At 36.1% G+C, this 27,129-nt stretch overlaps 1 protein-coding gene across 1 annotated transcript in view; it reads left to right on the forward strand.

The window, feature by feature from the left end:
• Positions 1-27,129, forward strand: part of IL1RAPL1 (interleukin 1 receptor accessory protein like 1) — a 1,366,342-nt gene that overhangs the window by 173,471 nt on the left and 1,165,742 nt on the right. The window contains exon 2 of the mRNA XM_058713829.1: positions 23,802-23,907. Coding sequence (XP_058569812.1) covers positions 23,826-23,907 — 82 coding nt within the window. The 5' untranslated portion in view covers positions 23,802-23,825. The remainder of the gene's footprint in view (positions 1-23,801; positions 23,908-27,129) is intronic.

The following is a 27,129-nucleotide window of genomic DNA, read 5'->3' on the forward strand; positions in this document are numbered from 1 at the left end:
TACCTTTGAAAGATAAAGAAGAAAACTTTTCCTCCTCTACCCCAGTTTACCTGTTCATCTTCCATTCTGAGTTCCAAATATACCTGCCTTCTCAACAATCATCCAAATAAGGAAAGTACATTTTCTCTTTATGGTAAGAGACTGTGATATTGGGTTAGGAGTCCCTGCTAAATAGAGCTGTGCATTTGATAGATTGATGATACACTAAGAGGTGAATATGGGCAGAAGAAAGCCTTACTGGAGGTAAAATGAATCAACTCCATGGTGAAAAACAAGGGACGTAGAGTTTTCTTATTTAATAGATATGGAGAACTTGCAAGAGTGACTCAATTTCAGGAAGCCTTTTTAATGAAATCTTAGAAAATAATAAATGCTGGCAACAGCTAACACATATTGAGTGTTTATCAAGTGCCAGAAAGTATCTATATACTTTTGTTAACTCCTTTAATCTTCACAGTGGCCCTCTTAGTTCGATAATATTGTTGTCTCCATTTTACAGATGAGGAAACTGAGATTTAGTGGACTTAAGCAGATGACACCAATTGCAAGTGGATTCAAACCTAGAGAGGCTGAATCCACGGTTCAGTAACCACTGGACACTATATTATTTCAAGAAAGAAAAAGACAGCTCTGAAGTTTTAAAAGTGAGCTTTTGCTTTGATTATTATAGAAAGGGGTAGGGGGGAGAGATTTTGGAGAAAGCAGTATGTATTGTCAAAGCTGCAGAGACTGTTGCAAAAGACCTTGTTTTGGGGGGGACTGGAGGACATATTGAGTGTTGAGGAAGTTGTTTTGTATTATTTTGAGTGGTTAGGATTTGCTTTGAGCTATTGCATAGATTAAAGATTGAGGATTAGAATCTATAACAATTTTCTTTTCTGATAGATTTGTGGCTTGACATGAATAGAGAAATGTACTCTGGTAAAGATATAACCTGTTGAAGCAGAAAACTGTCAACTTCTTAATCATGTCTATTCAAAGAATGACTTTGCTGTACCATGTCCTAAGGAATTTTATCTGAAGTCAATCTGAAAATCAAAGATGTCACCTTCTCACTCCTTAAATTACTACCATAGAGGTGGTTGAGTTAACAAAAAAAGATTTATCTAGTACCTTTCAAGATTGGCACATGCTCCTCACTTACCAAATACAGGCACTTCAAGAGCTGCTCAATATATTCAGTAATTTATTTACCTAATATTGTGTAAATAAACCTTTATCTTAAAGTTTATGCCATTTCTAAAAATCACTTAAACTTTGAGACTTCCAAATCATCATTGACATTGGTTCTCCAATATGTGATATGGCCTCTTTTCTCTATCATAAATATCTACTTTCATCAGTGGTACAATTTGACACATTTTAAAAGATGATACCTGAGATGGCTGATAGGGAACATACATGAATAATTGAATAATTACATGAAGATGTCATTGTCTCCTCAGTTGAATTAGCTGAGGAAGAGGGTACAGTGGAAGGAGCTCTGGACTGAGGTATGTATACACATACACATGCACACAGAGACACGTGCACACACATATAGATTTTGCTTGAATATGTGGGGTATGTATGCTCATATGCACATGTATAGATGTATTCTAGAGCTAAGCATAAGTTTTATGCAGTGATCTGTGTAATCCTTTATAACTCAGAATTGTCTAAAATACAGTGAATGGGTAAAGAAAATGGAATATTACTCAGCCATAAGAAAGAATGAAATCTGTCATTAGCAACAACATGAATAGACCTAGAGGGTATAGTGCTAAGTGAAATATACCAATCTGAGAAAGACAAATAGCATGTGATTTCACTCTTACGTGGAATTTAAGAAACGAATGAACAAAGGAGAAAAATGACAAAAAATTAGACTTTTTTTAATGTTTATTTTTGAGAGAGAGAGAGAGAGAGAGAGAGAGACGGGGCATGAGTGGGAGAGTGACAGATAGAGGAAGACACAGAATCTGAAGCAGTCTCCAGGCTCTGAGCTGTCAGGACAGAGCCCAACGTGGGGCTCGAGCTTGTAAGCCGCAAGATCATGACCTGAGCCAAAGACAGATGCTTAACCAACTGAGCCACCCAGGTGCCCCAAAATTAGACTCTTAAATGTAGAATGGTGGTTGCCAGAGGGGAGGTCGCTGAGGTAATGGGAGTAGTAGTTAAAGGGAATTATAAGTACACTTATCTTGATGAGGACTGAAGAATGTATAGAAATAGTAAATAATTATATTATACATGTGAAACTAACATAACTGCATGCTAATTATACTTGAATAAAAACAAATGGCACTAGATGTGACAAAAAGACATGGAGAAGCTTAAAAAATAAAAATGGTGCAAAAAGTTAAAAAAATGATCGCTGATCAAATGTATATTCTTGCTCTTCTGGAAGTCTGAGGATTTTGATTATATATCATTTTGAATTAACTGAATAGTATTGCTCACTGTTTGATCATGCCAATATGCATACCTAGAGTATGTGTGTTACATAGAAGACCATAATGTTGAATAAATCCCTTGATGGATTTTTGTTTACTGTAGTTAGAAACACATAGTAGGCTGTCGCTTCTCAAGTGCCCTAAATAGATGATGAATATTAAACATGTGATGTAGATTTTTATTTATTATCTCTGATTTAATGTTCACGAAAATATAGCTCAGTTTAGTTGGAATTCTAACTATCGAAGTCTAGCTCTACAAAATTCTGATTTCCATCATCTTGACTACTTTGGTTTTGTGCACTTTGATCTTTATTTTGTGTTATACAAAAGTCAATATGCTGATATACAGACACATCTGCTTGGATAGTAATTTTAGAACTGGCTCTTTTTCCAAGCACACATAGGACACTGAGCATTGGTACTATGTGCTCCTGTTGGCACTTTCCAGTCATAAAACTTATGACGAATTCCAAGAGTGTGAAGGAAATTCCCTTTGTTCTTTTTTTTTTTAATTTTTTAATGTTTTCTTTTTAATGATTATCTGTGAGAGAGAGACAGAGACAGTGTAGGAGAGGGGGAAGGGCAGAGAGAGAGGGAAACACAGAATCTGAAGCAGGCTCCAAGCTGTCAACACAGAGCCTGATGTGGGGCTCGAACTCATGAACCGCAAGATCATGACCTGAGCTGAAGTCAGATGCTCAACCGACTGAGCCACCCAGGTGCCCCAATGCTTGTTTATCTTTGAGAGAAAGAGAGTGAGTGAGTTAACTGGGAAGGGACAGAGAGAGAGGGAGATGGAATCTGAAGAAGGCTCCAGGCTCTGAGCTGTCAGCACATAGCTCGATGTGGGGCTTGAACTCACAGACCACAAGATCATGACCTGAGCCTAAGTCAGGTCCTTAACCTACTGAGCCATCCCAGAGCCCCCTTTTTAAAAATATTTTTTTAATGTTTATTTTTGAGGGGGGGGGGAGGGAGGGAAGGAGAAAGGGAGAGAGAGGCAAGAGTGCAAGCTGGGGAAGGGCAGAGAGAAAGGGAGAGGAAATTCCTTTTGTACTAATTGAACATTAGTGTATAGAGTAAAATTGTATTTGTGAGAAACTGTATGAACAGCAAGTGGCCTTTCTGTTATTTTCTTCATTTCCATAGTGTCAATATTAATTTTATATTGTTATTAGGAATTGAATGAATGCAGCCTGAATGTTAAATCACCAAGTCATTAGAATTCCTAATCAGTGTAACATTGCTTTTAAGATAAATTTTGTGTAATGTATTGAATTGGTTTTCTTGTTGTTCATAGCAATCTAACTATAGACGAGCTATTTCTTTGAATACAAAGATTATATATTCATTTGTTTGAAAGAACCAAGAGTGTTATAGCTAGTAAAAAAGAAAAACAGAAAAAAAAGCTGCAGCATTAAATGAGGTCATTGAGTGTGAAGTGAAATACTACAGAGACCCATTTATTTATACCTGATATGAAAAGCAATGACACTATAAGAATTTGAGTTGAATCATAGCCCGTATTTATATAGATAGGTTTAGGGGAAAAATAAAAAGATTTGGTTTAGCATAAGAAATGTCCTAGTTACTTACTGCTGCATTACATGTAACATAGAATGTTATTTCTGTTTCATTCTACTGATCATATGAGCTAAAGGGCATCTCAGATTCTAGAGGAATGGAGAAATAGATTCTAGTTCTCCTTGGTATAATACATGTATGTACGGAAAGGATGAAATTTATTAGCCATATTAGAGATAGCTATCCAAGAAGTAGGTATTTTATGGTACTTGGATACATTGAATATCACTATCAGGAGAACAAGTAAGGGAATATTGAAAGTAATTTACATGTAAAATATTGCTAGCTTATGCCCATAATTAAAGTAATACATATACACTGTGTTTTACCATTTCATTAAACATAGGGTGACACAGTATATCCTATTGTGTTGATGAAGTAGTTGCCATTCTGGGGACACTTTCCACGTTGAAGATCCTGGTTATAGGTGGGCATTAGGAAGAGTTTCGTGTTGCTCTTACATCAGTTTGTTGCAATGTGACATTAAGTCTAAAATGATATAACTTTGAAAAATATGACTAGATTACATAACTCAAATATTGGAAGCAGAAATTGTAGTGTTAATATTGTTCAGTTCTTTCATCAAAAAGGTAAAAATACTCAACCTACACTTTGCAAAGATCTTCATGTTAGCCATTGGTGTGGCACACTTGGGACTTGAATCTGGGTCTCTCAAGTTATTGCCCTTCCTGTTATTGAATGCATCCACACTCCTTTCCAAAAGTCTGTCCTGTAAGTTACGATCTGGTAATCCACATAGAAGGACTGTCCTCACCAAATGGTGAATAAGAGCTTGTTATTTCATTACATTTTCAATGTTTTGTGGTCTCTAGAGGAGTGAAAATGCTTCATCAACTTGACAAGGAGTATAGCGTGAATAATTTAAGTACATACGGTGAGCCAGGGAGAATCTAGTTTTGATGGACCATGAACCTTATACAATTTTGACCCCACTTTATAAGATAGAAGGATGCAAAATTACAACTACAGAATTAAGTGCAAGGCTTTAAAAAAGAGGCCTGTGTATTTTAAGGGTCCTCAGGCTCAACTTTCATCAGCCTCTGGTGGTGAGTCAATTAGTTTAATTGAAAGAATAGAGTTTTGATTGGCATTTTGGAAGAACATGTTGTCTCTCTAGATAAAGTGTTGTTGTTAGTAGGCACAACTGAAGGAAGATTATTTCTCTGGACTTAGTGATTTCCTCTCACATTTACAGTGGGTCTTAAATGCAGTCTTGTTTACATGTATGAATGTATACAAGGACATTGAGGCAATGCTTTGTACCTCTAAGTATTATGGCACTTTGTCACAGAGCGATTTAGACATGTGGTCTTGCTTTTTAAAAACCTCCAGCTACCAACATTTAAGGTAGGAAGCAGTTCTGTTGATCTTTGGAGGCTAAAGACTTATATGAATGATACATTAAATTGGCATGTTAAAGCAAGCTTGCGTAACTTTTGAAAGTCATCTAATTATACAGTATTCCATCTTAGTTTATCCATTTACTCTATGAGGATAAATGAAGATACCATCTGATATGTTTTGAAAAATGAGTTGCTATTAGTGGGCTCAGTTGAAGTATTCAGAGAAATGATGCATATACAAGATAGCATTTTCCAGGCCGTGTCCAGTGTTAATATGCCACACATGGAGTGCATGATAGGCACAGAGGAAATAAGGATAATATTTTACATTACAGAGTGTTTTGAGATAGGCAAGGCCGTTATTATGTTTCCTATTCTTGTAAAGAAAATCACTTGCAGGTTATGAACTTATTTCCCTAAAGTAACATAGCTGGTATTCAAGCCCAGCAGTAGGACACAAAGGGCATCAGGCTTTTCATTATGCCACTCTGTGTCTTCTTAGAGGCCCAAGGAAGTTTATACCATCCCCACTGTCCTTCCCCACCTGGAAACAATTGCATTCCCAAGGTCTTGTAATTTAGCTTTTTTGTTATGACTGATTTTCTCTGAGTTATTTAATTAGAATCTGCAGCTTTGGCAGGAAAACAGTCAACCCAGCATATTTCTAACAAGCAATGTATTTAGGGGAGAAAGTCAAAGTGAGCAAATAGGAGAGAACGAATGGGTGATAGTCGCTACTAGAATATATTAGTTGCAGACAAATTTCAATGGGAGTGTCAGTCACTATGAATTACATTTTTTAGTGAAGTGGCCTGAAAAACAAGAATGGGATGGAACAAGGCAATATATCATAGTACAGAATATTTGGAATTTTCCCAAACCTGTCATCTTTTAATGGAGGAACTTTTAGGAGCAGAGGCCAGGCCTGTGTTGATAGAATCATCTTGGGAAATGCACTCTAAACACTCCTATTCAGACTTGATGTTTTGAAAGGTTTTTCTATTAGGTAGGTAAGATTTAAAAGGCAATAGTTGATATATGTCACATTTAAAAATACTCAAATTAATCTTGATCCATCATTATTCATGATAATACCATTAAGCATCCTCAGTGGTTGAATGTGGGTAATGAAACATAGTTTAGCTCTTAGAACTGTTACAGAAGATAAATATTAAATACTAGGTAACTAGGTGAAAAAACAGTGGTTTTAGGGGATACTGACAACCATGGATTAAGAGGGTTTTCTACCCCTTAAAGCATTTCATTAATGGTAGATGGAGAGAAGAAGCATGGAGGAGTCGAGTGAGAAATGTCCTCAACAGGAAAGCTGAGATACTGGTATTTGGGATGATAAGATCACTGTGGTTTTTCACAATGTTGCCAGGTAAAACATTTCAGGTCCGTATTTTGTCTAGTAAATAGTTGATGCCATGGTTCTCTGCATGATGTTGATGAGAAACTATGTTTTGATATCTGTTCCTTGAAGCCCATAGGTTTCTCAAAATCAAGTTTTCTGCTGGCATGATTGCAATAATATCTACTGGAGTTTAAAATTGTGTCTATTTTTTCAAGAACAAGTTGTAAATCCTGTTAAATTGCAGTGTCAAGCCCATAACTTGCATTGAAGCTAACAGAGAGGGAACAGTAGACTAGCTTCCAGGCAGGCAGTGTGAGAGTATTTAGACCCCATCATGCCTGAAAGCATTTTTCTTAAGTGCAAACATTGGGTGTATTACCCAGGGAGTTAAAACACAGGCAGCTAAAGGGAACTGGATCTTTTCAATCTGTCAAATTACATGCGTCTGCTTCTTAATCATTATCATGAAACTGTTCTATGGGACTACTTGAACCAAGTTAGCTTTCAATTAGCATGACATTATATTGGCAGATCTAAACTATTAGAAAAAATATTGTTCTGGCATGGGCATCATATACATGAACAATTTATTGGTGCAGTTTCATGTTCCAACACTATTATAATCTGTTAAACTCTTAAAACACTTGCCTCTCTATTTTTCTCTTACACTCACTTGGAAACAACTCCAAAATGAATTAAATCCAGCTATCCACCTGCTCTGTGCCTTCACTCAAGTTGTTGAGCGTTACTGAGATAAATTATACTACCTTTAGGACTTTATCTTGGTGATCACATATCCCCAGTGCACATGCGACCTTGCTTGCAACCTTCCTCTTTCTCTAGGACAGTCATTCACTTTATTGTGCTCTGAGATAATATTTTGTCCATTCTGCTCTCTCTCTAAACTTCCTGCCCTCTTTCCACACCTTTCACACTTAACTGTGAATGACTCACCTTTCTTCCTACTTAGTTTTTTTATATGATGTATTAGAGTAGAACACATTGACATTTTATCCCTAACTTTACTAGGCTACTCTTCTCTCCATTTAGAGTAGTCAAAATCTTCCAGCTACTATCTGAAGTCAATGCCAAAATTTATGTTTTGAAATACTCTCTTAAAGACTTCTTCAATTGTCACCTCTACTACATCACCAATTTGTCTCTGGATATAGGATCCCTCCCAAGAGCCTAGTATAGAGCTTCTATTCACAAGTCTTAGTGAAAACATTCCCTTGAGCTATGGCCCTACTGACTTCATAGAAAAGCTCCTCTAAGATTTTTCTGTATTCATTGTCTTTGCTATCTCACCTTCCATTCCCTCCCTAGTCAAATCTAATGAGATTTTCATTCCTGTAAAATGGCTATGTTAAGGTTACTAATGAATGCTATGTTACAAAATCCAGTGGTCAATTCTCAGTTCTCGTTTTTGCCTGATCTTTACATAATTTGACTCAGTTGGCTACAACTGTCATATCAAAATAATTTTCCTGGTTTTCATCCTACCAAATAAATTCCTACTTTCCTTTGCTGATTCCTATTTTCCATCTTACCATCATGAGATCATGACCTGAGCCAAAATCAAGATTTGGATGCTTAACCAACTGAGCCACCCAGTTGCCCTTGGCTTTATGTTTTAGTTTGAAGACCTCAGTCATGAGCTGTCTTCTCTATCTCCCTTCCAAAGTTGACCACATTTGGTTCTTTTTAAATAAAACCTATATAAAATCATTGGCTCCTAAATGTGTATTTGCAGGTCAGATTTCTCTCACATTCTTCCCATTTTTATTCATTATCTATTGCTACATAAAAATATTACCCATAACTTAGTGCGTTAAAATGAAACATTTCATGTCTCGTGGTTTCCGTGGGTTAGGAGTCTTGACATGGCTTAGCTAGGTCTTAGCTGGCTAAGTTGGCTGGGGTAGCAATCATCTCAGGGTTCAATTGAGACAAGATCTGCTTCCAAGCTCCCTCAGTGGTAGTTGGCAGGATTCAACTCCTTAAGAGTTGTGGGACCAAGTTTTTCTCTGGCTGTTGGCCAGGGACCACCCTCAGTTTCTTGCCACATGAACTTTTCAATAGGGCACCTGGCTTTATCAAAGTGAGTAGTGAGGGAGTGCCAGGAAAATGGAAATCAGTATTTTGTAATTTAATCTCAGAAGTGACCTCCCATCACTTTTGCCTGTATTAACCATTCACTAGGCCCATCCCACACTCAAAGGAAGGGGATTACACAAGGTCGTGATAACAAGAGGCAGGGATTATTAGAGGCCTGCAACAGTAATAAATCAAATGAACTTCGATATGATATAGGCATCTCAAACTTAAAGTATCCAAATTAGATCATGGCTTCTTAACTTCCCAAACTTGGTATTCCTCTAGCATTCTTCATCTCAGTTAATGGTAGTACAGTATATCTCTACTTTCTGGCCAGACCTGGGATTGATCTTTGATTTCATTGTAACTCACTGACACATCCAACAAATTTGTGACTCCCGTAGGTATTATTTCCATATTGTACATTAATTCTGATGATATTGTAACATTACTTTTGTTAAAATGTTGTCTTAACCAGTATCAGTGCTTGTCTGAACTACTGCATTAGCCTACAACCAAATTAGTATCTTTCTTTCCTATTTTTGTTTGATTATGGTCCATTCTTCACATGGTAGTCAAGGCAAATATTTTAAAGAGTGTATATTATCTTATTAGTACCAGTATTAGTTAATTACAAATTATCCCTGTGGTGTCTGAGTGGCTAAGTTGGTTAAGCATCCGGCTTCAGCTCAGGTCATGAACTTGTGGTTTGTGATTTCCAGCCCCATGTCAGGCTCTGTGCTGACATCTGGGAGCCTGGAGCCTGCTTCGGATTCTGTGTCTCCCCCTCTCTCTGTTCCTCCCCTGCTCATACTCTGTCTCTCTTTCCCTGTCTCAAAAATAAATAAACGTTAAAAAATTTAAAAAAAAAAATGATCACAAACTGGGTGGTTGAAAACAACAGCTAAGTTTTCTCTCACAGTTCTAGGGGCTAGAAGTCCAAAATCAAGGTGACTGCAGGCTTGTTTTATCTGAAGGCTCTAGGAGATGATCCTTCCTTGTCTCTTTCTACCTTCTTGGAGTTATCAGCAATACTTGGCTTTGCCTGGCTTGGAGATGCAGAACTCCAATCTCTGCCTCCACTGTTAAATGGCCTTCCTCCCTGTGAGTGCTTGTGTCTTTCCCCTTATAAGGATATCAGTGGATTCAAAGTCCACCCTAATCCGGTATGATCTCATCTAAAGTTGGTTACATCCACAAAGGCTCTATTTCCAAATAAGGTTGTATATATAAGTGTGCAGGGTTAGTACTTCAACATATTCTTTTGGGTTAGGTACAATTCAACCCCAAACAGTCCTTTACAAACTCTGGGTGACTTTTCAGTCTAAATAAAATAAAATAAAAGTTTTTCCATTTATTGGACTCTTCTTCATGTCTCACCTAGTTACCATCTCCCCCTGGTCTAGTCTGCTCCAACCATGTTGACCTTTTTTCTGTTGTGCAACTTACTAACAAGTTGTTCTGTTCTCATGGCTTTTGCATATGCTCATACTTTTTCTAGGGTATATTTTCCCCATATTCACATGTGACTGCTTCTTTGTCATGATTTAAGTCCCAAGTGTTAGGCAAAACCTTTGAGATATTAAAATAGTAACTTCTTTTTCTTGAAGTTTATTTATTGAGAGAGAGAGAGTGAGTGTGTGTGTGTGTGTGTGAGCGAGCAAGCAGGGAAGGGGCAGAGAGAGAAGGAGAGAGAGAATCCCAAGCAAACTCCATGCTGTGAGCTTGGAGCTTGACATGGGGCTCGAACTGTGAGATCATGTCCTGAGCCAAAATCAAGAGTCAGACGCTTAACCGAGTGAGCCACGCAGGAGCCCCTAAAACAGTAACTTGTATAGCACATCATTCTCTTTCCTGTAGTATTATTTAATTTTCCTCACATTTATCATTAAACAAAATACATGTCTGCTTGTGTTTTGCCTGGCAAGAATGTAAGCTTGATGAAGGAAGGGTTCTTGATCTGTCTTGTTTCCTATTATGTCTTCAGTACTCCAGTATCTAGGAGTGCAGGGCATATGTTGATCAACAAGTTTATATATTCATTAAAAACTCAGCAAGATGATACGCAGAATTGCTGAATAAATTCTGGAAAGTAGTCAATACCAAATTCCGATTTACCTCTGATCTTCTGAACTTGTGGAAAAGTAGTGTTTCTAGTAAGTAGTGTTTCTGGTGAGCTATATGCTAAGTGCTGAGAAGTTAAGGAGTAACCAGATCTGACAGGCATAAAACAGTCTATATTCTCTTTGAGGAGGTAGTGTGACTCCTGTGATGAAGAAGTAGGAGTGTCAGATAGTGAAAACCGTTTGAGTAGAGTGAATGTAGCAAGTGCCTAGTTCAAAGCCGCATAAATATCACATGGCTAGAATTTCATTCCATTCAGGGATTCTGTAAAGCACACACTGTCCTAAGAAGTAGTAGCACTGCCTGCAGGTGGATAATTGGATATGGATCCTGTGTGTTTTTATTTGTGGATACATTTGCATCAGAGGTCTAAGAACTAACTCCATTTTACTTATTTTTGGCTATTTAAAATATTGTCAGTAGAAGACACGGAAACTAATTTTCTAGTTGTGTGACCTTGAGAAAGGTGCTTTATATATAGATAACAGTAGTATCTATGTGATTGAAAATTTGTGAGGATTAACAAAATAGTCTATGTAAAGTACTTAGATACGTGCATGGCATTTAATAAGTGTTCAATTAAGGTTTGTGGTTTTTGATAAACGTTGAAAACAATATGAAAAATCATATATGAATGTATAAATAATTATTATAATTATCTACAAATGCTAGTGATGAACTAGAATATTTCTCTTATGTTTCTGGCTTCTGTGTTGTATTACCATTCTGTTACAGCCATAACAGCTAATCACAAGCTTTGTGGCACAAAATAACAAAAATTTATTCTCTTTCATTTATGAAGGTTAGAAGTATGAAATGTGATTTATGGGGCTATAATCAGGGTGTCTTCAGGGCTGGGTTTTCTGGGGGCTCCAGGACGGAATTTGTTCATTTAATCTTCTGGCTTCTAGTCTTTGCTGACATTTCTCGGAGCATGGCTTCCTCACCCCAATCTTCACTTCTCTATCCCATAGCCTTCTCCCTAGCTTTAATACTCTTGTCACCCTCTTACAAGGACCCTTGTGATTACATTGGGCCCACTTTGGAATCTAGGGTAATCTCTCCATGTTATGATCCTTAAATGAATGATGTGTGCAAAGCCCCTTTTTCCATTTAAGGTAGCATATTCAGTGAATCTGGGGATTAGGATTTGGACATCTTTGGGGGCAATTACTTCATCTTGCACAAATGCATTCCTGTTCTTTCAATTTTAACAGTTACTTTTTAAAAAGTACAAAGTTTTATCATTGTTTTTATTTTCTTGATGAGAATTCTAATGACCCATTGGCACAGAGGACAAGTGCTTATATTTCTTTTCCTGGCAACTTCAGTGGTCCTGTTGTCACTGAGTAGTACCTAGGGGTGACTGCTAAGCACCTTTATAAAAGATAACTAATTGTACTTTGTTCTTTGGCCTCACAACTGATGTATCTGTCTGATAGCTCTGATTAACATAAAACCATGTTTTCTTGAGAGTTGCAGTGAGTTTCTTCCATATGTTGAATTTTAAACACAGCAAAATGTGATAGGGTCAGATTTATCCAGCTATCCATTAAATACATTGTCAGGAAAAACTCACAAAGGAGGGCACATCCACGCATCTAGGATCATGTTTGCAGCCCATAAGAGCAATGATGCAATATATTTGCCTTTCTTCTCTGGTTTTGTCACTTATCTCATCCAATCTGCTGACTTTGGAACCCAAAAAATGTCTTTGGTATGAGCCTTGCAGCTGAATTACAGTAGAGGGAATGGTGAATATGAAAGGCTTAAGAAAGGTGAGTTAGAAAAGTGGTAGATGGAAACTGTGTATTGTTTTTATTTATGCTCTCTATTCTTGTACACAGTGCACTTCCCATTTAGCTAGTCAGGTTCATCCATTCACTGGATTTTCTCATGTCACCAAGTAAGTGTGAGTTGTATTGAATTTTACAGAAATTTCTGACACATATGGGATATTTCCATTTCTCAAATAGTTCCCAGTAATTTCAATCTGGAATTACTCCATAGAGTTAATTCAGCTATGGCTATAGTTATCAACATAGCCCTGTAAGTGTTCAGTGGCTTATAACAATAAAGGGCGATACACTCTCAACTAAGCATCAGTGTTTAATCAGGAATATATCATTGTATTTGATTTTCACAGTAATCCTCACGAGGTGGAGAGTGTTCCCATGCCCATTTCACAGATGAGAGGACAGGTGTTTAGAGATATTAAGTATTTGTCCACATCTGCACAGTTGGTAAGAAGTTGAGCTGGACTTCAAATAAAGGCATTTTACTTCAAGTTAGATGCACTCATTCACCTTCATTCTGTATCTCTTCAGGTCTCTCTTGGCAGACCATCAGCTGGTACTGGGGATTTTCTAAGCTATAGCTGGTTATATACTAAGTAAGTCTGTACTTTGCAAGGGATGATTGCATACTTTTCAAATAACTTGATGTCGAGGCCCTTTCCTAAGAAGCTGCATCCCGGCCACCGTTCCTCTCAGAGTGGTTCCTCTCCCTTTCCAAAGCTGAGAAAAAGGCCTAGTGTCTTAAAATATACTTAGTTCTTGTTGATGTTAATGTTATGGAAATAGACTTTTCCTATGCATCTTTGTAATTCCAAGGTTTCTTATTTAACTGCCTTGGAGCTCTCTTTATATTGTTGTTAACGTGGTTTCTGATTAAAACACCATGATACTAAGCACTGCCCAGAATACAAAATCTAACCAGAGGTAGCTTATTGTAATATCTTCCTCTCAACTTAAAAAAATTACTTTGCTTATATTTGAATATTTATTGATTAATTATAATAAATCATTGTAGTTCTCAAGCATAATTTTCAAAAACTCATGAGTCATAAAGGTATAAAATGAGCACATATCAAAGATTGATGTAATTCACTAATTAGTGAAGGAATTGGAAGACATGTTAGAGCTGGTTTAGAGGAGGTGTCAAAGCACCACAAATCTATATGCAGTAAAAAAATTTTGGAATGGATTTGCCACAACTGGTCTATACATAGGGTGGTAATCAATTGCATGCCACCAGACCACAGATAGTTTCCATTTCTATGGACAAGAATTACTTGCGTTGCTATTAACCTTCTAGAAGTTACCTTTTCAGAGTTGTGAAATAGCATATCTAAAGACAAAGTTGCACAGATAGGGTCAGGTAGCCCCGAGAAGCTCCAACTTTCTATCAGAAGATTATCTAGCAATCCCTATTGTTCATTCCAGGATCTCAAATATGTCATTAAAGTACTATCCTGTGGCTGCATCTACAGTTTACGTTTTTTTTCCTTCAGTTGTCCACTATATACTTACGGCCTATTATCTGCTTGGAACAATTTAATAGGTATTGTAAACAGATCAGGAAATGTGTAGGTTTGTGTGTATAGGTTTGTGTCTGTTCACAATCTATTTTAATTAGCTTCTGATTGCTATCCTAGCCTTTGTATTAGTGACCCATGAAAGTGGATCTTATGACTGAGAATACTGAAAATTATTTTAGTGAAAAATTACTTAGCACAATGTAGTTTATCTGGATGACTCTTGGATTAAGACATGTTTATGCTTTTAGAGAATTAAAATAATAGGAAACAATGTGAGATAATTTGATTCTGTAACAGCTTTTTTGTTAATTTTTCTAGTTTATTGAGGTCTAATTAATAAATACAATTTGTATATATTTAAGGTGTACCACTTGATTTTTTTGATACACATAAACATTGTGAAAGGATTACCACAATGAAGTTAATTAACATATCCATCGCCTTACATACTATCATTTTTTGTGTTATAACATGTTTTACTCTTGTAACAAATTTTAAGTATAAAATGCAGTATTATTAACTGTGGTTGCCATACTATACATTAAATCATTAGATTGTATTGATCGTGCCTAACTCATCCTCTGTACCCTTTGACCAGTATCTTCTCATTTTCCCTACCCCCAGCCTCTGGTAACCACCATTCTATTTTCTACTTTCTAGAAGTTTGACTTTTTCCGATTCCGTGCATAAGTGAGATCATACAGCATTTGTCTTCCTCTGCCTGGCTTATTTCATTTAACCTAATGCCCTGAGGTCCATCCATATTGTTGGAAATAAAAATATTTTCTTCCTTTTTTAGGGCTGCATAATAATCCATGGTGTGTGTATGTCAGGTTTTCTTTATCCGTTGATCTATTGATGGACACTTAAAACCTTTTCTAAGGAAATTTTAAAGTAATATAAAATGTTTATATTTTTATGAAAAGAAGTATACATTTTTTTAAAAATTGGGCAAATATATAGCAATATGGAGGAAACCAATCATTCAGTATAATTACTTACGACAACAAAGGTCATATTAAGTGATGTGAGGCAGTTTCTCTGGTCATTCTTTGATCTATATTCATATTACTCATAAGAATCATGCTCTATACAGCATTGTATTCTTCTTTCATCTCTGAGCATTTTGTTGTGACTAATTTTCCAAGTGACTGACTTCCAAAATATTTGTGAAGACTGAATAATATTTTATCTTATAGATACCCCCTACAATTGGTTTTAATTGTCCTTCTTAATAATTAGATACTTGAATAGTTTATTAAATATCTCTTTATTTATCTCCATAAATCCAGATGGAGATTTATGAGTATTCAAGGGTGATACACAGTTACCAATCACTGCATAACAAATTACTACAAATTTGTATCATAAAATGATAGAAATGTATTATCACACAATATCTATGGGTTAGAAGTGAGGGTACATGTTAGCTGGATCCTCTGCTGAATCTCACAAGGCTGGAATCAAGGTATCAGGCAGGCAGAACTCTCATCTGAGACCTGGGGTCCTCCTCCAAGGTGATGTGGTTGTTGGCAGAATTTAGTTCATTGTGGTTGTAGGATTGAGGCCCTCAGCATCTAGAAGCCACAAACCATTTCATGACATGTGGTTCTCTCCACAACATGGAAGTTTGTTCTTCAAGTCCAGTAGGAGAGCATCTCTGCTGATTGTTAATTCTCTGACATCTTCTGTGACCTTTAGATCCTCTTTTAAAGGTCCACCTGATGAGGCTGGGCCCACTGAGAGTGGTCTCTATTTTGATTCACTTAAAATCAACTGATGAGTTGATTGATTTACAACTACAAAACATCTTATCTTGTGCTATATAACATAGCCTAACCATGGGAGTAATAACCTATCGTATTTATAGTCCTCATCCATAATCAAGGGGGTATGGGCTTCCATAGGGTGTGAACACCAGGGGTGGGAGTCTTGGGGGGCCATCTCAGATTTTTACTACCACAGAGTGATTTTATTTCTCTGTTCAGTGATAAATTCTTCCTTTATCATATGTTCTATATTCTGATATTGGGTGCAGTGTTGTATGTGTATCTTTCATTGATAAGTGCATCAATTTTTGTGGCTGTACCAATTAATAAGTGTAGAATTAAAATGCATTTTGGTATCTTGCAGGCAAGTCCTACTTAATTCTTCTTTTCTAAATTTCTCTCATTTATTCTTCCAGTCAAATTTTAGACTTAATTATTCAAGAAACAAAATAAAACATCCATTTGGATTTTGACTAGAAGTAATATCAGTTTAGAAAAATGTGACATTTTTAGTCAATATTGACAAGTGGCTAATATTTTCATCTTGAAGCACATTATTTTTCATAGTTTATAATGCAATAAAGTTTTTTAATGTCTTTATAACCATAACCTATAAATAATGAAAATTTTGGGTTTGTCTTAGCTAATATTTATATTTATAGCTATTATTCTTTCTGGTTCACATCACTACCTAGAAGTTCTAGAAAAAAGCTAAGTAATAGGGGTGACTTAAACTACCTTTGCCAGTGTAAATTTATTTTATAAAGTTTATTAAATTTTTTATATTAGCTCTGATAATTTGTTTTGTCACTTTTAAAAGGTTTTCTTTGAAAAAAATAAAAGGTTTTCTGTGTTCTTACAACCATAACCATGGTTTTCTGTTCCTTAGAACACACTGTGTTCTCTGAAAATTTGCAGGTACTCATCTGTGCTATTTTGGAGTTTATACTTGAATAGTATTAAGAACTTTTAAATGCTTTTGTTTGTTTCCTGTTATTTTGTTCAGAAAATTTTCATAATTTACCTTCCCAGAAATCTATTCTCTAATATTTTCAAATTTAGGAAAATTAAAAGTATTCTCATTTTTTGTGTCTTTGTGTATTTTATATCCTCTTTCTCACCTTTGATTTTGTTAATATTATTGGTCTTATTTTCTTAGTCGATTTGATAGAAGTTTAGTCTTTATAACACAGAGCTGGTTATGACATTCGGTTCTGTAAACACAATGGTCTTCCCAATTGTTCAAGGATGTGGTTCAGACTTCATGAGAATTGAGCAAGCCCTTACTGTACAGGATCCTTCTACAAGTTTTCAGGCTCACCTGGTGCCACTCAGCAGGTGGGCCAGTTATTCCTCAGTAACTACAGCCACTACTCTAGTCTGTTGGTTTGCAGAACATTCCATAGCATCTCATGTCACATTGCTGCACAGCAGACTACTTTGTGTATAAGTCTCAGGACAGTATGAAAATAAGGAATTCATGCATTTGGAATAGCGTTATGTGACTGATCACTATTCTTATCACTTTGTAGGAGAATCTGTCAGGAACCGTATGACTGAAGATCTTATTGACATCTTGGCCTTTTAGCCAGATGATGAATTAACCTCTGGAGATCATTATAGATCTTAGTTATAAGGTCTGGACCTTAACCTTCGCTTGCCAGCCAGTCTCTATAGGAATGAATGATCTTCAGGCTGGGTTGTGTTAAAAAAAACAAAAACAAAAAGCAGAACCCTGTTTGTGCTGTTTTGTAAAAAAAAAAAAAAAAAAAAAAAAAAATTCTAGTGAGTTCAAACTTACTTTTGATATTCTATATGTAAGCACCTCACTACTTATTGAATAGATAAGTATTGAATAGATTGTCAGGTATATAGTTTCATTTTCACTAGAGGTTTTGCAAATGCATCATAGGCTCTATTTATTCTCCTCTGCCTGCAATGTCCTGCCCATCCTGTTTTAAAGCCTTTATACCCTGATTCAAAATTAGGTCAAAATATCATCCTCATATGAGAATGTTTTCATGGCTTCTCCAGGCAGCCCTGAGCTCTTTGTATAGACTTGAGAATTCTTCTAACACCTATCCCTTTGACGTAATTATTGATTTTTCAGGCCTCTTGTCCATGTGATCTTTGGCTACAGTTACCATTTCCTAATGATTTTGTGTTTTTAATACTTAAAACAGTATCTGAAACATGGTAGGCCCTCAAAAATTTTTTTAAGTAACTGTATAGATGTCTTTAGAAATTCTGAGTGATTTATTTTCGGCAAGATAGTTGTCATAGGTTCATGATGGAGGAAATCAGTTTCACTGGAGCTAATTTTAAATATTTTGCTTTTTTTTTTTTTTTTTTTGCTAACTTTTAGTTGGCAGGGACTTTAAGTACAACTGATATCATGTCCATAGGAAATTTATACCACAACTTTAACATGCATTACTTTATGTAAATTGTGGCTGGTAAAATGCTTTGTGCCATGCACAAATGGATGCTTTAAATTTTTTTATTTAAAATTTAAAATTTAAATTTACTTTAAATTTTTTTGAGAGAGAGAGCATGCAAGCACCAGCGGGATAGGGACAGAGGGAGAGAGAGAATCCCACGCAGGCTCCACAGTCAGCACAGAGCCTGACACAGGGCTTGATCTCACAACTATGAGATGATGACCTGAGCTGAAATCAGGAGTTGAACTCTTAACCCACTGAGCCACCCAGCTGTCCCTAAATGTTTCTTGTTATTAGAGTGGAAATGATGTACTTGTGAGTTTAGTAAGGTAAAAACTTTGAGGACTAAATAAAATATAATAGACCATTTTTTGAGCATAAATAATTTTTACATACCAGCCCGAAATGGAGAGAATGGAGACATACGGAAAGAGCGTTTTAAAATGTCTATAGTGAAATGTCACTGTTAAACACTGATAGATACCATAAAGACAAGTACTTAAAGGTTGTAAATGTTTGAAGTAGGTATTTGCTCTCTCACTGTGTTGTGAATAATAGGTCAAAAATGAAATAAACCAAAAGGAAATAAACCTCTCACTTATGTCCATGTTTTGTAGACGACAAGTGTAAGGAGATGAATTTGCTTGCCTGACATATGAGTGAGACTCTTAATCCTCTTCATTCTCATTCTAAAACCAATTCTCTCTGTTTTACCATGTAAGTAGAATAAAACAAACCAGTGCTAATTCGCTCCAGTTTACTTCTAATCTTTGTATTTATCCATGTGTATTTTCTTTACTTCTGCCTCTAAAGGGTGTCTCAACTTTGCCGTACTAGTATCTCTTCCTTTCTCGATTCACTTGCCTCCTCTAGCTCTTCTCTTTGCTTCAGTTTAAGATCTGGAACGATCAGGAACGTTCTTCCTCGTTCTCACCTAAAGTTAAGCCTCAACTTCTCTACTCTCAACTACGGGTTTCACATCTTCCTGTTTAGGAACAAGCAGATAAAGCTTATTTTACTCATTAAATTTTCTTATTTGTTTAATTAAAGGAGTGGCCAGTATGACTGGCATTATCTTAAATCTAATGCTAGTTTTATCTCTTTTTATCCTTATAATACATAAACTCTGCTGATTTCATCTTTAAATATCCTTGCTCATATCATTGACCTGGCTCCTTGACTGATTTCCTCCATTTTCCTGTCCTACAAATATTTGTAGGCTCCGAAGTGAAAATGTAAGCCATCTTCTCTTTGTCTTCTATGCTTTCTTCCTGTTTATCCTAATCTATGTCTTTAATTTCAGCTAAAATTACAATATTGTTATTCTCCATCTTTACACTGAGTTTATGGCTAATATTTTTAGTTAACTACAAGAAAATTCTAGTAGGGAGATTCCATAAGCTGTTTAAAATCTGTGTGCCTTAAATATAATTACATATACTTCTCCATCCTCACTGCCCAGAAGGTCTTACCTAGTTCTCTATATTGGTAAATAGGATCATAATAGACCTAGGTGCTCCAAGTGTATGCCTCAAACCCACTTTCAAAGCTTGCTTTCAGTGCCACTTCCTTTAATATCCCTGAACTCCATTTATTCCCAAATATATTCTATTCTTGCGGCATTCACCTCTACTGCTTTAAGTCTGACCTTCTTCTTTATCTTCCTATACCACTGCCTGCTAACTAGTTTCTTCCAACTTCGAACTATGCTTTATGAAACAGTTAAGGTTTTTCACTTAAAAGCATCCTTTAGTTCTTTATTGTCCCTAGTACAAAGGATCTTAGGACTGTGTGAAAGGGGGATAGGTCAGAATTTGGGGTGGGTCATCATGTGTATTCTGAGGAAACATATTCAATATACATAAGTGTTTTCATGATAAAAATGTTAAGAAAGTGAAGCTGCATAAAATATTCTTGGATAATGAAGTTACACAGTATATGAGTGAAAAACATTGTAGGGGGCATGAGGGAGGGGAAAAGTGATGGTTACCTAGCATATCTTGTTATTGACAATCCTACATTGACATCTTCAACTTCAGTCACCACAGCCCGTGGTCTGTTTACACTTCATTCCTAGTATTTGCCATTTCACATCCTTTCCATATTAGTTTTTGTTGTTGTTGTTGCTGTGACAAATTACCACAAACTTCGTTGCTTAAAACAACCCCGGTTTTTATTCTTATAGTTCTGGTGGTTAGAAAGTGAAAATGTATTAGACTTACTTGGTAAAATCAAGGTGTTGGCATGATTGCCTCTTATGTGGAAGGTCTGGGGAAAATCTGCTTCCTTGCCTGTTCCAGCTTGTGGAGGCCACAAATATCCCTTGGGTCATGTTCTGTTTGTCCATCCCTAATGTGCATCACTCCAGTCTCTGACCTTTGCTTCCATCCTTAGAGTTTCTTTGAATATCATTCTTCTACTGCCCTTTTATAAGGATGCTTGTTATTACATTGGGTTCACCTGACTAATCTCCCACCTCAAAATCCTTAATTTAACCACACATGCCCAGTCCCTTTGACATGTGAGGTAAATGATCACCAGTTCCAGGTTGTGAACGTGTTTGCGGGGTGGGCATTATTCTCTCCACCAGAGCGACAATCTCAGTCTTACTTTATTCTAGATCCAGAAGTCCCTTTACCTTAAAAAAATCTTTACTTTATGACCTAACTGAAAAACTTCCTCCTCTGAAAGCTCTTTGCTATGACTTCCCCAGAGCCAACCTGAAACAAAATTAATAGATTTCTCCCTCTACTCCCTCAGCCCAGTATACTCACCATATGGCAGTAGGGCAGGTCTAATTAAGTAGGTAAGCATTTGTCTCCTTTATTGGTCTATGATCCTTCTTTATTGGAGTGCATCACATAGTCTTTGTGTCCCCACTACACCTTAGCACAGCATCTTGTAACTAGTACATGCTTAATAAGTGTATACCAAATTATGAGTTTGAATACTAGAATTCAACTGTATACAATAGCAACCACAGTCAGTCTTTCATTCAGTCCCTTTTTCAGCTAACACTTAGCATTGGAAATAAAAAGATGAATAAAGCACACATTCACCCTGGTGGGACTTCAAGTCTGGGAAAAGAGAAAGACATAATTAAAGAGATGAGCTAATAGCTTGAGGTAGGACATAAAGAAAGCTGGTAAATACAAAACATGTCACAGGTGAGAGGATGTGAGTTGAGTCTATGATAGTGTTAACGTAACAATAATGGCAACAACAGTCAACCACAGTGAAGACAGTAACAACAGCAGCTTCCATTTCTTGAGTTTGTTGTATGTGCCAGTACGGTTCTAGGTACTGTGCTATATACTGTAATGATACCTATTTTTTAAATGAAGAAACCAGTCACAGGTTATGTGCTCAAAATCACACAGCTAATGGGTGGTGAAACTGGGATAAGAACCTAGACAGACTGATGGCTCATAACCATTATAGTATGTGTTCATTCTGCATAAGATTTAGTACTGGTTTATGTGAAGCCAAGTCATGATAGTATTAAGAATATTAATTATGCAACAAGTACAGCAAAGCTTGGATGTCTATGACTAGATATATTTCATCAGTCTTTCAAGATAAGATGTAATAAATGATATCAAAGAGGTTTATGAACATTACTGTAGACTGACCAAGATGTTGAATCTGTGATACGCTACATATTTTTCCCCCTAATACACAGCATTTCAAGAGATTCAATTAAGGATCTTGATGTTACCAAATTGATGCTTTCCAAACCAATTTAGTTTCAAGAAATAAAATTGCAAACGAGCTTGTGTTCTTACAGAAATGAAACGAGTGAGGAAGTAGTATTTAGAACGAGAGTGAAGTAATAAGACAGTTAAGTTTGATGGTCTTGCAATGTGTAGTTGGATCCTGGAGTTTCTTGGGCAGTGCTGATTAAACTCACACTGAGAGAGGAACTGATTCTTACTGCTAACCTGAAGGCTGAAGATATCAGCTTGAAGATTTCCTGCAGCTCCAGTTAGCGCAGTGGCTGGGAAATGGGATTCAGATTTTAGGAATGCATGACTCAGGCTTGAGCTGTAATGTGGCGGTTCGTCAGATATGTTTGATGAGTTGGCTTTTCGGACTAGGTTTCATTTATGTCTTTATGTGAACTCAAAGCCCTTGGTTAGAAAACTGAAACAGGCTATCATCATTTAAAGGAGCTAGAGTTAAAATAGCTTATTCTCAATACTTATTTTAAAAATTCACTGACTTTCTGACTAAAATGATGATGGTATCACTTTACTGCAAGTGAATAGATAGTGATTTTGTTCTGTGAATTAAAATGTGTTTGAACAGACTTATTAATGCAAATGAATTAATCATTTAAAAATATTCAGAGGTAAAAAATACTCAGAAGTATCTCAGGTGCTATGAGAGCAAAATATGTGACTGTCAAACCACCATTTCAGCTTCCTCATTTTTAATAAAGTCATAGTGATTGAAAGCTGAATACAATCAGTCCTCAACTGTCTTGCAAAGAAACTTGTGCTGTCATGGATTGACAATATATTTGAACTGTGCTCTGACTTGATACTTTTTGAAAATTCAGTCTTTCACCTGTACTATCACAGTCCTACACAAAAATGAAAGAGGGATGATTTTCCCAGGAAGACAGTGTTCATTTCAGTTAATTTCAAATGAAACATATCCCCCTTTTGAAATCCAAACTCTAGGCTAATGTCCCTTCTAGTACCCCTCTGAGAGGCTTGTAATAGGACGAAGTCGTGTATCTTTCTGTAGCTTTCAGAGACCGTATACTTTCTTTCAATAGAGACAAGAGTCTTAAAATTCTCTTGAAGTATCTTTTAGAGCTTTTTTAAAGAGAATTGTAAAATTATAATTAAATCTTTAGAGGCATAGAATTTATGATTTCTTGATTGGGAAGAAGGATATAGAATAAAATCATATTCCATTGTAACCTGGAACTTTAAAGTACGTTGGTATTTGGTAATTTATATTAAAAATAGTGAAATATTCCTTTTCAAGGGATTGTTTTCACTTCATTTAAGTGCAATTAGGTCCTCTAAAAAGATAAATTTTAAACCTTTAAGCGATCATAAGCTTTTAAAGCATTTGGTGGGCCCCTTGGAGACAGAATTTTGGCACTACTGGTTTGGATTTTACTTAGGAACCACAGCATCTAGGGACATATAATACAGATCCTGTTCACATTCTTTCCTTTGGTGATACTCACTGCCCTAATTGTGTGCATGATCAGAAGTTGACCAAAAATCTTAAAATATTGCTATATATGTTTTTTTAAATGTGTGTTTTTCTTTTTGTATGTTTGATTTAGGGAACAGCCTTTAAAAGCTGGAAGATGAAAGCTCTGATTCCACACTTGATTCTCTTATATGCTACTTTTACTCAGAGTTTGAAGGTGGTGACCAAAAGAGGCTCTGGTAAGCAGTGTATCTTCCTTTACTCTCATTTTTATGGCTTAAGGTGCTGGTGCTACGTTCACATATGTGCCATTTGTGGAGAGAATGAAAATTAAGCGGGGAGGTCCATGTTGTAGAAATATTGCCGACATATCTTGAAATGAATGGAGCTTACAGGGAATTAGAAAGGTGGGACTAGGTTGGAAAAAAAATGGGGCTTATATCATTAATTACTATGAATTTGAATGGATACTATACCAAAAACTTGTATTTTTACTTCATTTTATGGTATGATTTTCAACATTCTTTTATGAAGAGTGTCATTTTAACTTGTGCGTGGAAATATTGTGACTTAGTTTCATGTTAACTTTACTGTTACCATTTCAATATCAGCTGTGCTTAGAGCAGATTCTTTTTAAGGGTGTACTTAAGCTGTTTTGCTGGATTAATTTGCAGGTATTTAAAGAAAGCTCCAGAGTTAGTTACGAAAATGTTTTGGGGAAACATCCTAATATGTTAATAGGAAACATAGAAGTAAAGTAGAATGGTAATATGCAAGGGGCTGCTAAAGGGAATAATGTGGAAACTTAGAGAAAACTTTACATGTTATAAGACATCTTGGTTTTCAGTTGACAGTTGATACTTGGAATTAGTGAAATTAATGTATGAGGCAATTGAATAAATACTACTACCAATTTGAAGTTGCATTTTGTCTACTAACTCACCAATAATACAAACCCTGCCACACTCACATTTTATGTGGGGTTACAGAATTTTTTAGTATTATGGCTTTTGAGTATAATGGAGAAAGAAATGTATTGTGTTGAGGTGCTAGAACTAGAATGTGTTGTATATTAGTTCTAGAGAGACAGTGGGAAAAAGAGATAATGTGCAGGAGGCTGCAAGGTGTTGAGATTATCAAGAATTGCATTAGCCAAAATATCTTTGGAATTCAGAAAGGAGAGGGAATGAAAGGGCCCAGATGGGGCCACAGCAAACATTTTCAGTTCCTTAGGTACAGAGGCTTCAAACTCAAACTGATTATCTAATGAGAAGGCCAAATGTGAAAGAAGTGGAGAACGTCTGCTCTCATGAGCCCCCCTTCCCTTGAGAGAAAATCTAGGGAAAAATTGAGGGGTATTTCTGCATGGGCGAAGAGGTGGTGCAGGATTGAGGCTTAAAGGAACTTTACTGAGCCTGTTGGCTCTAGAACTTTTTGGCTATTATACAGCTGTTGTTTCTGTCATTGATGTGGTTGTAGACAATGTGGAAAAAATAGTGTTTCTATGCTGACACATTGTATCATATGTTTCCCTTGATGGATTTTTTTTTTCTTTTTGATGGGAGAAATCCTAGAGCAGGATTATGATGCAGTAGCTTTTGTAATTTGGGTGGATTACTAGCAAACACCAGATGTTTTGATTATTTGTCTGCTACTTGCACAGCAGGTTGAGCATACCTATGGGAATTACAATAGGTAGAAGGGGGAGCAAACCTTGTTTGAAGCTGCTAATGTCTACAAAATTGATAGCTTCTACAATGGCAGTTTGCGTTAAAAGCACTTAACAAGGATCTGAGATTCTGGCCATATAGAAGAGAAACATTTAACTGTATACCTATTATAGCAAAATGAAACTATTTAAATGAGAGATATTAATTGAATCTTCATTTTTTCTGGCTATTATACTTGATAATATAAATTTTTTTCAGTTCTTTTTGTGTATGTCAGATTTAAGATTTATATATTCAAGGGCAAATGTGACTTTTTCCCCACCATCACATGGTGGTGATGGCTCCATTCTATATAACCTCTAATTTTGGGGGAAAACTTTTATTAAATTGCGATTTACCTTTGTTAGAGTAGCATGGGAGCAGAGCTAGAAATGTGGGACAATTGGAAAATTCATTTCTCCTTCTGCTCCAGAGACCTGAGAAAACTCAATGACCTGTCTCAGAATCAATTTTTATTTTAATGATATAATTATTTTAGGAGGGTGGTAATAAAATGCTGTTCTCAGTTTGGCAGAAGTTCTGAGACATTGTTCTCCGCTATTTACAAATATAGTTGTCAAATAGCTACTTAATACCTCCCAAGCCAAATATGTTTTCTGTATCCTAATATAAAAATGATAAATAAGGCAGATACTGAGATTTGATTTGTTTACTTTTCTGTATAATGTGAATTAAGACAGCTTCTCTCAGTATCTTTGTTGAGACCCAGATGGATGCGAGTTTGCTTGTTTGATTTTTGAATATTTAGTGTGCAATTTAGGAATATATAACATTACTTTGCCTGCATACTCTCAAAGCCAGCACTCATTTCAGCTGATGCCTGTTACCATGGCACCTTTGTTGAGAGAAGCAGATATGTAGCTTCTTGAAGGGCATTGTTACTGATTTCCATAGATCAAGTAGAAGAGGAGTGTGCACTTGGCATCTCCTCATTAAAAGATGAATGGCTCAGTCTTCAGGCCCAGCCCAACCTATAAAACCAGAGGCACCAAGGCCAGGGAACAAAAATCAATTTTTGATGTTCGATGTCGCATATTAACCGAGAGGGCTACTTATCCTTCTTCTTCCTTCTCATCATTTAATTCTTTGTTTTATTTTTAGTTTTATAAATCTTTTTGGAAATTCACTAAACATGATTCAGAACCCAATTCTTTCCATGTGTGTTTCGCTGGAATATAATTTTTAATTGACTATGAGTACTAGAACACCAGTACTAGATATTTTAATAACCAAGAGCATATTAAATATGGTTGTAACACAGAGTAATGTTAATTTTTTATGCCGCTTTACTTGTGTAAAGTGTTGACTTTAGAGAAACACATATGGTCTTCCATGAATATGTAGAAGTAGGTATTGGTTTCTCATTAACGGAACTAATTTGAAAGCAATAGGAGCTCTTTCTTCATAAACAAGCTGAAGATGTATTATTTTTATCACGTCATCATACACCCCCACTGCTATGAATTTAAGGAACAAATTAAATATAATGTAGTTATGTCATCATAATATCCTTGATTGAAATATTAAAAATTCATTTTTATGATGCTTTGGTTTAAATATCACTTCTGGTGTGTATATAATAATCAAGGGTTGATTCTGGTTTCTCAGGTCATGGTCTAAAGTTTTGCCTACGTTTAGAATGAAGGCCTTTAATATCAGTGGAAGCAGATATTCAGCATTTGTACCCAACAGATTTTCTTTTGGAACAGTTTTCTACCTTGTTTTTAGTTT

Source organism: Neofelis nebulosa, chromosome X (assembly GCF_028018385.1).
Source record: "Neofelis nebulosa isolate mNeoNeb1 chromosome X, mNeoNeb1.pri, whole genome shotgun sequence".
Taxonomy (NCBI): Eukaryota; Metazoa; Chordata; class Mammalia; order Carnivora; family Felidae; genus Neofelis; species Neofelis nebulosa.